Source organism: Pangasianodon hypophthalmus, chromosome 14, assembly GCF_027358585.1.
Source record: "Pangasianodon hypophthalmus isolate fPanHyp1 chromosome 14, fPanHyp1.pri, whole genome shotgun sequence".
In the NCBI taxonomy this organism is placed as follows: domain Eukaryota; kingdom Metazoa; phylum Chordata; class Actinopteri; order Siluriformes; family Pangasiidae; genus Pangasianodon; species Pangasianodon hypophthalmus.
The window spans coordinates 7,654,866-7,670,755 of record NC_069723.1 but is presented as its reverse complement, the minus strand read 5'-3'; the positions used below and the strand labels follow the sequence as shown (position 1 = coordinate 7,670,755).

General features: G+C 38.6%; 1 protein-coding gene across 8 annotated transcripts in view; it reads right to left on the bottom strand.

Moving 5' to 3' along the window:
* The window catches only part of igsf9ba (immunoglobulin superfamily, member 9Ba), a 72,983-nt gene that overhangs the window by 27,181 nt on the left and 29,912 nt on the right, over positions 1 to 15,890 (bottom strand). For all 8 annotated transcript variants that reach the window (XR_008303628.1, XM_026924655.3, XM_026924658.3 and 5 more), the window contains exons 4-5: positions 11,590 to 11,741; positions 2,803 to 2,920 (exon numbers count right to left, since the gene is read on the bottom strand). Coding sequence is in view for 7 of the 8 variants with exons in the window: in XM_026924655.3 (XP_026780456.2) it covers positions 2,803 to 2,920; positions 11,590 to 11,741 (270 nt within the window). In the remaining variant the exon portion in view is untranslated. The remainder of the gene's footprint in view (positions 1 to 2,802; positions 2,921 to 11,589; positions 11,742 to 15,890) is intronic.

The window sequence follows — 15,890 nt, the reverse complement described above, 5'->3', positions numbered from 1 at the left end:
CCCATATAGTGTATATTAAAAATAGTCTTTTCCAATACCAATACTGAAACATTGAGTATCAGCTGATACCGATACCCATCCAATATTCCAATATTTCTTCAAAAATTTTCTAAAGCTAAATTTTTTTTTTTATGATGATTTTTAACACACAAAAATCACTTACACAGTAAATATAATAAATATAACAAAGTATCTCAGGGAGTTTTTCCTTGCCACCGTCACCTCTGGCTTGCTCATTAGGGACACATCTAAATCTATATCTAAACCCAGGTATCTGTAACGCTGCTTTGTGACAATGTCCACTGTTAAAAGTGCTATAAAAATGAAATTGAATTAATATAATAAAAATTAATCTTAACAAAAGAAAAGCTAGTCAAGTCTCTTTATATGTAAACAAGACTAAAAGATTCAACAAAATATATTATTAAAGTGATCTACATCATTGTATACATAACTATAAACCTACCAATATTTATCAAAAGTCAATTTAAAAACATATAAAAAACCTATAACTACAAATACACTATAATGATCTTTGGGACTCTAGACTTTATGAGTGATTTAAAAAAACTTTATGCAGGCAAGAGCAATTTTTAATTTCTTGTTTATTTCCTTTAAAACAGACACTGCATGGCTCTCTGCAAGATGCCTTGAACCCTCTAATACTTGCCTGGAGTGCACTTTTAAGTAGCACTTATCTCAGTGATTCCTGAATATTGTGTCTTTTGCATGTTAAATGTCTTCACAAAAGAAATCCCATGACCAGCCTGTTATATATATAAATATTCAGGACAGGCTCCTGTAGTGTTATTACAGAAGACTTTTCTGTGGAGTGTTTCCCCAGAGGCCATAAGCGAATATTGCTTTTTGTATAAACAATATCACCAGTTTAAATTTTGAGAAAACAAGCCCTGGGCCAGCAATATTGACTTGGCACAACTCGGGCCAGAATTCTATCTGACTCTGCGTGGCTGGAATGAGAGCCAGCATTTCTCCTCCGCAGCAACACCTCCACTGCTGTATCACGGGTTATATTATAGTAAAGCGTGTGAGACTCCACATGCAGTGAGTTTGTTTGTGTTGGACACACAGTTCAGTGTGATGCCTGTGTCCTGCTTCCATAAATCTGACTGCAGTGAAAGCCACGAAGGCAGTGACATGCAGACTGATGGTGTTTGCTGTCATTGCGTACACAGAGCAGGGCTAATAAATGCAGCCACTTCATCATTCACCCTTGTACTCTGGAGTCATATAGGCTTCAACATCACCACAGACACACACACACACACACACCCCATGTCTTACCCCCATGAGCTGCTCTGATCATAAACAACACCCTCACTTTTCATTTCATTTATTTGAAATATTGTGACTCTTATTTATTACCGTTTTATTTATCTTTATTTGACAGTGTAGGTCTCCTGAGGTTAAAAACTCCTTGAAACTCAGCAGGGCAGAGTCATCGGTGAAAGCGCTTAGTCATGTAGCTCATATGTCTTACAGTCGTAAGTCTTGGTAATTGTATTTGTGTTTTAACATTATCACTGTATTGCCCATCTCGAATGTTAGCCATATAATTGAGAGATACACTATATGGCCAAAAGTATGTGGACACCTGACCAATCAAACCCATACTAAACCTGTGCTTGTTGAACATCCCATTATAGATTTATAATATGTTATAATAACCTTCACTCTTCTGTGAAGGCTTTTCACTAGATTTTGGAGTGTGGCTGTGGGGATTTGCACCCATTCAACCACAAGAGCATTAGTGAGATCAGGCCCTGATGTAGGCTGAGGAGGCCTGGAGCACAGTCAGTGTTCTAATTCATCCTAAAGGTGTTCAGCGGGGTTGAAGTCAGGGCTCTGTGCAGGCCACTTGAGTTCTTTCACTCAAACCTTCACACAAACCCTGTCTTTATGGACCTTGCTTTGTGCACAGGGGCATTGTCATGTTGGAACAAGTTTGGGCTTCTTAGTTTCAGTGAAGGGAAATTCTGAATGCTACACCATACAAAGACATTCTAGGCAAGTGTGTGCTTCAAACATTGTGGCAGGCCCATATATGGGTGTGATGGTTAGGTGTCCACAAACTTTTGGCCATATAGTGTACTTGACATATCTCCATGTAACCTAAACATCCATGACTCTATTATGCAGACAGGGGTGGACAAATCAGTAGCCTTGGCACCTGGGGCATGCAAATTTTGCGTTTTTATTTTAAGTTTTTATTTGTAGTTGCCTGGCAGAAAAAATTAACCCTACTTCCCATTGCATTTCATATTACTATTCATTTTGCAAAACAAACATTTTCATGTGGCATATTAAATATATCATATATAATATACATACTAAATATATATATATATATATATATATATATATATATAAATATATATATATAGTAATATACAGTATATAACATACATTGTATATATTACTAAATATATAATATATATTTAGTACAAAGACATTCTTATAAATACATATAAATACATATATATATATATGACTTATAAATATATAATATATATTTAGTAATATATAAAATGTATATATTTTTAACAGCACAGCTCTTCATTAATTTATCTGTTTAAAGTAGATTAAGTAAAACTACAAACATTTGAGAAACCTCAAAAACACTGCATGTATTCATGTACATTCTGTAATGTTCTTGTGTTCTTATATGCTCAAGTTAGCTGTATAGGTAGACAGTGACATCCTTGCTGTCAAAAGATATCATGATACAATATTAAAGACCATCCAGCTTTCCTTATAATGGATATTTTAAACCTTCCTCACCTTGCACAAGCAGGCGTGTGGTGTGAAGTGCTTCTCCCTGGTCGCTGTGAGCTCGGCAGCTGTACGCTCCTCTGTCCTCCCGTGCGATGGTCTGCACTGTCAAACTGCCATCACTCACCTACAGAGTGACGCAGTGTACATGAAAGAACCATGAATTATCAATCCATGTGACTGATAAACACCATATCAACCAGAATTGCCTATTAGCAATAATCCAATAATCCAATTTAGCGTAACGCTACAAGCCAGAAAACCCCAAGAAACAGGAAAGAGATAATTATATACATTAAATATGCATAACAATCATTTATTCGATCTGCATTATGTGCTGTAAAACTTCTCAAAGCCTGATTCCTGACAGTATACTGTTTACGTGGAGGTTCTGTGCATGTTCTCGTCAGTTCCACTGGTTTCTAATTTGCCCCTAGGCATGAATGAGTGTGTAAATGTGTGTGTGGTGCCCTGTGAAGGACTGGCATCCCATCCAGGGTGTATTCCTTCATGTCCAGTGTTCCTGGGATAGGCTCCGGATCCACCATGACACTGACCAGTATAAAGTGAAGACCAGTATAAATGAATTTGTTCCTACTTAGATACACTGCTTCCTAATTTTCAGTCATTCCTTAACAATTTACAATTTAAAGCTTTGAGTCATATTACTACGCATACAGCAAGTCATACAGCATGTACAAGAAACAGATCACTGCATCATGGTATTAAATAGATCATGGTAGTGTTACAGAGCAGTGTAAAAAGTATGATGATCAGTGATATGCAAAGTGAAAAAAGTTAAATTCCATGTGATGTCCAGCCTCTTGTTCAGGTATCACTGGGATGAGTGATGGTTCAGAACCACGGACAGCAACACAACCAGCTCATTGCAATTTTGACAAAGTATCTAGAGTACCTTGTGCAATAACACACGGAAGTAAAGACGGGTACACAACTTGTCTAGGTTAGCTAACCTAATTAATCCAATAGTTGCATACATGCCTGGATGATATTTGTTCGTAATAAACGTTGCATATTTTAAACATTATAACTGTGAATGAGTATTATCTACTCACACAAAAAATACAGTATGGAACAGTACACACATAGACACAGAGAAAGAGATATAGAAAGAGAGAGGGAGAGAGAGAAAGAGAGCTGTAAGAATATTGCTCATTACTGAAAATAAATTAAATAACTAAGGTCCTACTGAATTTAGAAGTAGACATAGACGTGGGGTGGATGTTTAAAAAATGCCCAATGTTCATATTTTTGTATGTAGCTATGCCAGTTGGAGTTTATGTATGAATGTTACACGACTAATTGGCTGAATGAACTGTCGCAATACGTCAATACAAAAAAAAAAAGAGAGAGAAAAACAACCTACGTCACACATGGTGTATTTAAAGCATCTACAGCATACTATAGCTAGCTAGGTCAAGACCATAACTAAAAATGAAGATTCTTAATATTCCAGTAGACTAACAATAATTGTGACAAAATAGCTCCATGCACAAATGATAATAATGAAACAAAAATAACACTTGTATTTCTTGATATCGAATTTAGGAACATTCATGATAATTAGTTTAGTCTGTAGATTTTTGCCAAGAGATTTTGTTACTAAAAATTCACCAGATTTTCTGCATGCTATCATGCTTGGAGATGTGTGGGGATGTGAGGGAGACGTAGCGAGACGTTAAAGACAGACGCCAAATCCAGATAAAATAGCCATATTTTATTGTTTATTAACACATTTACTGTAGTTGTGGATTTGAAGGTTTTGTACAGAAAATATCTTTTGTAATTTATTTTAAATCCTGACCCCCTGTTAAATCCACCCATGCTCCAGCAGTAATCATGGCGTGCACACACTAAAAACAGAAAATATGAAGACATAGTGAGATTAGGCTTTACCACCAAACAGCATGGCTTGGTTTGGCTCGGCAAATTACAATAATAAATTACAATAACAATAATCCTGCATTTTGTCTTTGTTTTCTCTGCAATGTTATCTATGCCATATCCAGGTACCCTCTGGTTACCTTACCTTGGAGGTAGATTTAGTACAGACTGGTCAAACACAATCATCACCAAATCTCTGTCTAGAATGGTTAAAAAAGCAGTCTTCAGTAGTCGTGCACTGACTTTCCACTGAACTTCAATTCTCTTTCTTTTTTTGGTAGCTGCTTCAGTAATGTTTCCTTTTCCTTGACATTTAGCTCAATGTTCCACGTAAAATCATAAATCACAGATTCATCCCCCCACTGATGAAGGCATGCAAATAAACATCCCCTCTGGGGTTCAATTATCAAATGTGGATTGTGTGCTCGTGTGTTCACGCTTCACTCTGGGGTCATGCTGCTATCACGTCTGATAAACTGTATTACAAAGTATTTTAGAGATCCTACCAAGTCTAATGTCATCATAGATGAAAATGATTCAAATCCAGTGGAGTGTATGTTTGCTCGTCTCTGAAGCATTATGATCAGGGTACTTTTACAATGCATGTGTTTGCATTTGTGAGTAAAAGTATGTATACCATACGGTGGAAAATGAAAAAGATCATTAAATCACAAGTAAAACCTTAATATGAGCTAAATATTCTCTAATAACCTGGGGCAAATGGAACAAATTCAGTATTTATGGTGAAATGTAAAGTATGTTCTTGAGCGTAGGAGCGATCCAGAGAATTTGGTGAAAATGGTGGTCTGGGGCTTGTTTCCACCAAAATCTGGTGTGGTTTCTCATCAGGTATGGAAGTCATCCAGTCTCAGCTCTGCATGCCGAGTAACATGATCACTTCAACTTGTCACATTACTTCCTGTTTCAAGTTTCGTGAAGCCAAGGAAAGAGTTGTTATGATCAGTGGAGGAGATGGAACACCTTACTGATATATATATAAAATGATATTTATAGGACTGGAGCGATATAATTAGCTCACATTTGTGGTGCAAGTGCTTGCACTGAGAGCATTGCAAAAAGCGTATGTCTCATGCTGGCCTTCATGGCTAAATTTCTTCTTCTATGAGAATGGCTTCTCGTTTGCGAATATCCCTGGGCAATGACATTCCGTGCATCCAAAAGGCTCTGTTCGGCACTACGTCAGTGCTGGTACCAAAGGAAAGTAATAAAAGCAGCAAACGGATTAATCTATTGCTACCATTTTGCAAAGCTGCACACACATACATGACATATGGAATTGTGCAACTGATTCGAAGTTTAGAAAGAGAAAGCAAATCTGTAATTATTGGCCCCTCCCCCAGATGGGAACAGAATTGGTCCTGGTTATGGACCCATATGACAACTTCCTTTTTTGTAATATTCACCCCTGTTTTTTTCCCTGACATTTCTGTTCTAACTTTCTCATATTGCTTGGCCAGTCTTTGCCCATTCTCCTTGATATATCTGTTCTAACTCCAGATGTCCTGAACTGACTTCTTCAAATCAGGTCTGGAGCACAGGATTTCATGGTATATGGCAGCATATCCCTGTTTCCAATCTCTGGATGGACAAAAAATTCTGCACTTGTGTAACTGTTTAGGGGTGCAAACATCTAAACATCTAATTATACTAAATGCATCAGCTCTACACCAAACTCGATTGCTAATTTCTGATTCATATAATTGGTGGATTATCAACATGTCCGTATTTCATATTCACTACAAAGTGGATTGCAAGCTTATGCTGAGAACTGTGAGAACCTAGACCATCCATATCCCAACCATTTAACTCATCAGGGCTGAATTTCCCAAAAGCATCAGCGCACAAAGATCATTGTTAAATAGTAGCGTGAGCATCACATAAAAGCTCTCTTAAGTGGCACTAAAGGACACTTTAGTTGCATTTTATTTTCTCCTTGAAACCTATTCACAGAAACTGATGAACTTTGAAGGACCTTTTTGCAAAGATTTCCTAAATTAAGAGGAAGGGTAGGGTCACCACCGATGCTACACTTAACTGCAGGTTTAATGAATGAATATGGACAATGATGTGTATTGGTCTGAATGGTAAACTCATAAACAAAATTCCAAAGCACAATGTCATAAGATGAAATAGAAATGAAAGTGTTCCTGATTTCGTATATGAAAACAATAACCTAAATGCTTACCTGTCAAATAGATTTTCAGCATAGTCTATACATGTGTATTAATGACAGGATTTGTATTTTAATGTACATTAGTTTTGATTTATATATCCTTATGCAGTAAACTACACTGCAGTGTCTTTTTTTATTTATTTCTGTTTAATATGAAATCACTGACACTGACACTGCTTTCAGTGTCACTTTCATGCTATGGGGTTAAATTTATGAGTTTGCTGTGAACACTAATCAGTCAATCATTGTAGAGATTCAGTTAGGAAAAAATGCAGTAATTTGTATCAGTGATTGAATTATTAATATCAGAGGGCATTTATTGTTTAATGTAGCCTGATGCATAACTGTAATTTTCATTTGTCCAAGTAGCAGAGAGTTGATCTCAGTTTTAATAGGTGAGGATACTGACCTTACCGCTCCACAGTCATTACAATACTCCTACAGTCGGAGATCCTGAGTGGCACAACAGAAAAAGCCCAGTTGTTGAGAGATTGCGAGTTCGAATCCCGACAGTGTCACAGCCATTCGTATTTGGGAGCTCTCTGGGTAGCAGGGATGGCAGTACTCTCTCCCTTATCAATCATAGCAACACTAGCCAATGGTGAGTGTCTGTGAGTTCACGCATGTGGCAGAGGGCACATAGCGCTTTCCTTTGAGAGTGTTCAGCTGCACTGTGACGTAGCATGCTCAGAAGTTCGAAGAAGATACACTGGGTTCATGGATCTCAGAGGTTAGCCTTCACCCTCTCTAGCTGCTAGCTGGGTCACTCCATGAAAACTGCAGCCATTCCAATGTATATAAATCATTGGCAATAAAATTTAACAATGCAGTGAATGTTGTTAAATAACATAATTAATGTAAGGTGTTACACATTTTACATACAGATATAGATAAGATCATTTCAATGTCATCCTGTTCCTAATTACTGTAAAAACATAACGTCTTTCTAAACTCTCCCCGTTAATTAGTGTTGAAAATTGTGATATTCCTTACCTTACATAATAAAGTAATTATTTTTTTGCTTTAATTCCCACCCTTTCCTATAATAAAAGTCTTCCTATTTTAGTACAGAGGCTACTTAATAGTTATCTATGGGAACGGTTATTCAGGGCCACAGAGCGTTTTTGGTGCAACTTTTTTCTTTTAAAAGTTGTTGCCAATGTAACGGCTGGTGTCTGCATGGGTTACGTTCAAACTGTTTTAATAAAAAAACAATATTTCCATTAGTAACAACAATATTTCTCTGTCAGTAAGTCAAGCACAATTTTTGGTATTTCAAAAACGGAGGAAAATTACCAGAATTTAAGATTATAGAAAAAATCAACATTTTAAGGTTTGTAGTCCTGTTCTGGGTATGTTACGCTCAAAACAGCTGCAGCCTTATTCCCAAGACCCCACATTCAGGCATGATGTGTATCACCCGAGAGTACTCACAGATCTCCTGTGATAATCATTCAACATGGTGGATCGCAGGCAGTTTGACAATCTGTGATGTTCGTGTCCAGGTAAGTTACACCATGTTACACTCGCGACGTTTCGTGCAGGATGTAGTGAAGTCACTCAATTAATATATATTGCAACTATGTTATCATAAAAAAAATTAAATAACTGATATGGTCTTACTTTAACTTCCTAGTGATGCACTCTGTACCCAAGAAAATCTCGACTTCAGTGTTCTGAATCCTTCTTTTTTATTGGATCAAAAACAGACTAAAAAGTTATCTTGAAATATTCAAGTTAACAGATCTTGAGACTGGTCCAAATTGTGGACTGTTTTCAAACTTCAGTTAATATTATTTATTAACTTGTCATATTTTTTCCTATTTTTTTTTAATCAAATTTTATTGATAAATCGTTTGTTATTTTCGTGTCCTTGTTCCATGCAGAATGCAGTAAATATGATGCCTCATAACTCACGTTTGAGTGGAGATGTTATCTTTTGACCCACATGCCATTATGTCTGATGGTAATGTCAGTGTAAGGGTCGGAGTGTTCTTCAAAATTCCTTTTTCTGGAATTTTACCCTCATGTCACAGTTTGGCTGCAGTTTTCATGAAGTGACCCAGTTGTCATGTGACAGGGGTAGGCATTGGCAAATGACCGAATTGGGAAGAAAATGGGGTTAAAAATACTCCTGCAATTGACATGACACCTTTCTAAAGCTCACTGTGATGAAATATATCACATGAACTTGACTGCAGCAGCCGTTTAGGATTGTTTGTGATTTGGTCTTAAAGGCTTAGGAGTGCTCTGGACTACCCAGAGTTTTCAAAGGCTTAGGATTAGTTGTTCTTCAAATGTATTTCTCCTAAATTGTTCAGTCTGGAGCTACTTTTAGCCTTAAGATTCTTTGTGAGACTAGGGCTCTTTCTTTGGAAGGCACCGTTAGGGAAATAAAGTTTGATCTATGCGTAAGAATCTTGACAATTGCTCATGAGTTTAGACAGAGCAGACGCCAGACACGCAAACTCTGACGATGGTGTGGAATAATACACATATTAATTAAACAGCCAGCACAGTTGCACAGAAATCAGTGGGTTTACTACTCCATCTGTGCTGTGTCACTGTCTGACCCACTGCACTGAAGCCCCAGACAAGAATGAGTAATAAACTATAAACACGGCTTCTACCGAATAGACTGAATACATGCACGTTGCAGTACAGCAAGTGGGAGGCTGAGGAACGAGAATATGAGCACAGGATCTCTGGGGAATGAAACAGTCTGCTTCTCTGAGACAAGATCCCCCTCTTCCTGCTCTTTACACTGTCTGCTCCATCTTCACATTCCTGCCTTTCTCCGGCTTCCGGCCATGGCAGCCGGAACAGAGAGTGCAAATCCAATGGCCGTCTCGCCACTCTTCTTAAAGGTGAAATCATGACACACTGCTTTTGTGGAAAAGTCGGTGCAGCAGGAATGACTTTAAAAGGGAAAACCTAGAGCCTGGGTCAAACTGTACGCAGAGGAATAAATAAAATATACACTGAATTGCATCTAAGTGTTGCATGAAATCCAGAACACAGGACCAGCCAACTGTGTCTCGGTTTAGGACAATACCAAAGCAATGTGAATATTTAGACAGTAATGTGGGAAAAGTTTCATCTCCAATGCTCCAGTACAGGAATTTATAGAGCTCTTACCCCAGCTGAAAGCAAACATAGTGAAGGGCTGCAGCCTGTTCATCACATGCAGCTTAGTAACTGTGTATACTCGATCCACGTCCCCTGCCTGATTTGCACCACACATGTGGACGTGGGTTGTTTAGCGGCTTAATTCAATCCCTCGTGCTTGCGTCAACAATGTCACATGTTACAAAACTCAAGTATCCATGTTTATAACATACAAATATGACATATCCTTCGCTATATTCAGTTTTACCATAAAAATACGATAGGACTAATGCTAAGAATTCTGTTTAGTTCTGTTTAATTATGAAGTATTGCATTGTAGTATTGAGTATGGTGGTCTAAACTTCCTTGACTTTGCTTCTATTGAAAAAATATAATTAAGATGAACTGATTAAGACAATTTTGTCTAACCCTTACTTAATATGGATTATTATTTCCAATTTTGTTCTCTCCAGCATGAGCGGTCTCCAATCTTATGTTATGTAATTACAACATATCAAAACTACTATAATAATCTAGAATCATCAATTTAGTCGTAATAACCAAGAAAACTAAATTAAAAATAAATCTATATTCCAAAATTGGCTTAATAACAATATTTTATTACTTTCTCAGACGTTTAATGAAAAAAGGCCACATATATTTGTATTAAGAGTTTTTAAATTGTTAAAAAATTACTAAAAGAGAATTTGCTTTGGTAATTAATGCTATTCCTAACAGAGTTACTACACTTTTAAATATTGAGTTATATTGAGTCCCATTCTAAAGCGTAATATAATTTAGTTAACAATAATAAAAATGGCAATAATGGCCCACAAAGCAAATGGGGCAGGGGATGCAGATCAGTAACAAGTGAGTAGTGGTTACATTGCTTAAGTCTCTTGGCTAGTGATTGAAAGAGTTTAAATCCCAGCATCACCAAGATCAAAACCCTTAACCCTCAAATGTTCAGGTTAAATGCAAGTCACTTCAGATAAAAGCATCTGCCAACCGAATAAATTTAAGACTGATAGTTCAGCAGGATCCGAACATTTACAATGCCAAAACAATTTGACTGCATATAATGGGTGGGAGAGAAGACAAGAAAAGTTCAGTCTGTCTGATTTATCTTTTTTTCCCCTCCCTGTCTCTGTCTTTCAGCATTGGTGCTGCTCTGATGTGCTGCCAGACGATGCCTGCTAGAGCCAGACTGCCTGAATGTTTCTGTCATATCCAGCACAAGCTATTCACACACTCTTCTCTCCTTCTCTCTCATCTTGTCAATGTTTCAAACTCATTCCACCCAATTGTGCTCCTTCGTCTGTCAGCTCAGCCTACACAACAGCCTGTGACAGCGCTTTTTTTAAGCATTAATTCTTTCCTTTCAAAGCATGAAAGAACAATTCCTTTATTACCACAGCTCGAATATAAGCAATACCAAGTTTGTGATGAGGGTGTTAAACCAAAACAGTATACATGTTCTGTTTCCCACTTCTCTGACGCTGGGATCAATTCACCAGGGTGGAATTACTCATACAGGGAGATTACATCACATCAGTTTAATCACTCGGTGAACGCTGAGCAGACATTACCGTGTATTTTTTGTTGGTGGCCAGCTGCTCGCCCTCTCGCAGCCAGGTGACCACGGGCTTGGGGTTGCCGAAGGCGGTGCAGCTCAGTGTGATGCTGCCTCCCTCCCTGGCCTCCACATACTGCGGTGGCACATCCATGAACGTAGGGGGCGCTAAGGAAAAAAAAAAAAATACAAACAATATATCAGATATGACCACAGGTCAATGACAGCCACACCACAACTTCTGCAATATTTTGTTACATTTTTACTTACTGTCCTGTTTCTAAAAATTATTTTAAGAAGAATGAAAGGATACTGATTGTATACTTTTTGTATACTTTTATCACTTAATTTGTGGTGGATTTGGAGTCTATCCTGGAAACATTGGACACAAAGTGGAAATTAGTCCTGTCCATTTCAAGGAATCACACACGCACACACTTTTTTCAATTTAGGGAAGCCAATCCACCCACAGGGCACGTTACTGATGAACAGAGCACCTGGAGGAAACCCACATGGATGCAGAGAGAACATGTGAAACTTCACACAAGCAGTAACCTGTCACTTGGTATGAGGTGTAAGCTCAACAAACACTCATTTTCATGAAGGGTGCCAATAATTCTGGAGGGCACATACTTAATGCGCTTGTTCTAACACATTATTATTTATATAGCTGCTGTAACGTAAGTGATAACAGAAACTAATTTATCGTGCAGATGTTCTATAAACATTAAATGTAACTATAAACTCTTAAAAGGTTTGAAATGTCAGTTATGAATAAATTAGAAATTGTAATCATTGACACATCACTGTGGTATAAGAGGAATAACACACTCCAGGATGTGCTGTTACAGTAAAAGAATTCACGTTAAGTATATTTCGCTAATAAGATAGATTAAGTAAAATTTCAGCGCAGTACACAAAGTTTCCAGAGAAAGTGCATGCACTACGAAATCCTTCATCATGCAAGCCAGTGTTTTTCCTGAGGATCAAAGCTTAGTGTGTCCAGCCTCTGGACACCTCTGTAAGAAGCACCATCACTCTCACACTGTCTCCTACACCTGGCAGATTTACACACGGCTTTAACTCTTAATGGCAGGAGGATGCTGGGCCACTGCAACGAGGCTCTGATAAGAAGGGTGTGTAGGAGTGTGTGTGTAGGAGGGGTGTTGGTAGTCATCCTGAGGTTTCTACAGAACTGCTACTGTTCAGAGCTACATCTGCCCATCTGACACCTGCAGAGCAAGCGCAGACAGACAGACATCCTTTCTCTCACCCATGGCAGGAAGAAAACTGCTGCCTGCATAGGACACACACACAAGAGTGTTAATACACCACCACAGGAAACCAACACTGTCGGGCCTTTCAGCTTCCGTGGGAGCCAGACAGCACCTGCCCTGACAAAGAGGCTTTTGGACAAGAGTGGAACAGACTGAATACTAATTTAGTAGCAATGTCAGTGTTCCACAAGAGGACGCAACTGTCAAGAGATGCAACAGCTCGTACTAAACATTGGCAGAATGTGTGATGCAGTTTTGGTACAACACTGCTTGGTATTTGGTATAGTTAAAATGGGTGTATGGCTTCTGCTTGGTTGGAACATACCTATGTACAGAACATATAGGGATTAGGATGTCTGGTATTCGGACTAACTGTGTGCTCAAATAAAGAAAATGTACAAAATGAAGCTGGCCCACGTTGTCTTGTAGGCCTAATATTTGCAAAAGTATCCTAGAAAAATAATTTGCAAGAGCACACTAGGAAAAATTAGCACATTTCTAAACATATATATATATATATATATTCATTCATTATTAATAATTTGTTACATTTGTAAAAATGTTGAACATTAACTGCTATTGAGATTTCATAACCCATTTGCAGGTGGTGGTTTATTGTGAGTCTGCATCTGTGATTTGGAGGATGAGCCGAAAAGGTGATGGTTGATACGGCACAACAGTATTTCACATCCGACACACTAATTATGTTTTCTCTCTGAGTCTGAGTCTGAGCAGTGAACTGAGTGTGTGTGAGGAGCCTCATCACCGCTTCCTCCTCCCCTGTGACACAGCCAAATGAGGACCCTCACCCTGGCCAGGATGACTCCCCAGGTTTGTTTGAGTGTATGGCCTCAGCATGTGGCTGGGTCAGTCCCTGCAATCCAGCCGTTAGAGGACCACATGTCTCTGTTTGCAAGCTCAGGGAACACAAACCCTGTCATCCACCCATATGGGTCCCTGTCCACGCCAGCTCCACAGATGAAGAGGCTGGTATTTCCAGATGTGCTCTACAGGCCATCCACTTGAAAAGGGGGATCACCCAACAGGCACCAACACGCAGGCCAGCTCAGGAGTTCTGGGGACAAGGATGAACTTCGGCATGCCATGTGTGTGCACTTAGTGCATCAAAGACCTTCTACACTTTTACAAACCCATCTTTCTTTTTTCTCCCCGCTCTTCCACAGGATGCCACATTAATCCCCTGAGAGCTATAATGAGACCTGCTGGGGTGTCAAGGACCAGGACAATTAAGGTCTGGCAGTCTGCAAATTTAGATGGACCAGGTGCTATGAGTCTTCCAGCATTGGCTAAGTGCTGAGAGGACAAAGTGTGTATCTTTATTAAAGATAGCTTGTATTAGGTGAGCCAGGACACCCAGCAAGGTGGAACTGTAACCCAGTTGTTGATCCAGTGAGTCACAAGGAAATGCTTTTCCATGTCACTCATTATAACCCCAGGCCTGGGGACTTGCAAAACACTGCATAAGTCAGGGGCTCGTTTCTATTGGCCAGGCATTTGAATGTCATTCGAATGTCAGTGATGTGTTTTTTTGCCACAAATGTTGCTGCCTTTGTGCTCACTTGCACTTAATTGCATGCTGGACATGGGAGTGATATAGGAGTCACACAGTGATTGTACATGGCCATGAGTGGGTACATCCTCAAATTTCCAAGACAGCACCAACTGCGTCCTATCTGCAGCCCAAGACTAAAAAGTATTTTCTTAAGCCTGGTAGAATATTATCGTAGGTTTCTACCTAATTATTTAAATCTCACCAGTCTGCTGACTGATCTCACTAAAAAGGGGAGTGCAGGTCCAGTCCAGTGGTCAGAACAGTGCCAGTAGGCCTTTGTTAAGTTTAAGGCGACTTTGTGTGGGGGCCCTTTGCTTCACTTCCCTGATTTCTCTCCTCCCTTTTCTATGCATTGGACAGAGGACTGGGGGAAATATTGTCCCAGGAGATGGAGAAAGAAGGCAATGGGCAGCGGTGTATGTAGCAGGTTGCGGTTTAGCAAGATGCTTCAGCAGGAGGATGTGATTTGGGGATAAGCCAAAAGGGTGATGGTTGATGCAGCTGTATTTTACATCCCATCCCATATTTATGTTTTCTCTCTCTCTCTCTCTCTCTCTCTCTCTCTCTCTCTCTCTCTCGGAGCAGTGAGATGAGTGTATGTGTGCAGAGCACAGCTGAAGCTCAGCAGGATAAGCAGTGAGCGAGCTGTAAATCTGCAGTTATGGTTGTTTTATTAATGTAACTGACCAATACTTGTGCCAAGTGGTATGAGCACCAATAAATAAACTCATGTGTGTTCTTATTCTGCGTTATCCTGAGTGTCATGCTGCCAAGATTGTTACAGGATTTAAGGCTGAAGCATAAACGTGTGTGTTAAATTGTGTCTCTTGGTATTTGTAAGTATATACTCATGTGGCTGTTTATATTTGCTTTTTGGTAAAGCAGTGTATATATTCTTTGATTCTTTTTCATTTCCACTTAGTTTTAAGGAGAGAAAAAATGCCATCATTGTTATATATTGTTGATTAAACCTGAACAATAGTCCAATCCACTCAGAGACATATTACAGTCATAATGCTGGTATTAATTTTTCATATCTCATGTCAACATTACTTTAGAAACAGTTGAATGTACTGTAAGTAACTGCATGGTAATTTATGTATCTTACATACCAAGTAAAGATGAGAATGTATTGGACTGATTCCTGATATGAATATTATCAAACCAGATGGCCATATTAGTGTTCAAAAAATGAACATAAACCTGCAATAATAAAATAATAATAATAATAATAAAAGTGTCGAGTTACATGAGCTGGAAGAAAACATCCTGCATAAATAATTACAGGATTTTCTTTGATTTTCAGATTAATATTTCATTTTCAGCTAAAATAATTGAGATAATAAGATAAAAATCTGCATCCCACACATAAGAAGGATAGCAGGTATCCCCTGTTCTGTTTCAGTCACGAGCTGTAGCACAGACGCCGCATATCTCTCTGTTGCATTTGCTCGAATTCCTACAAAT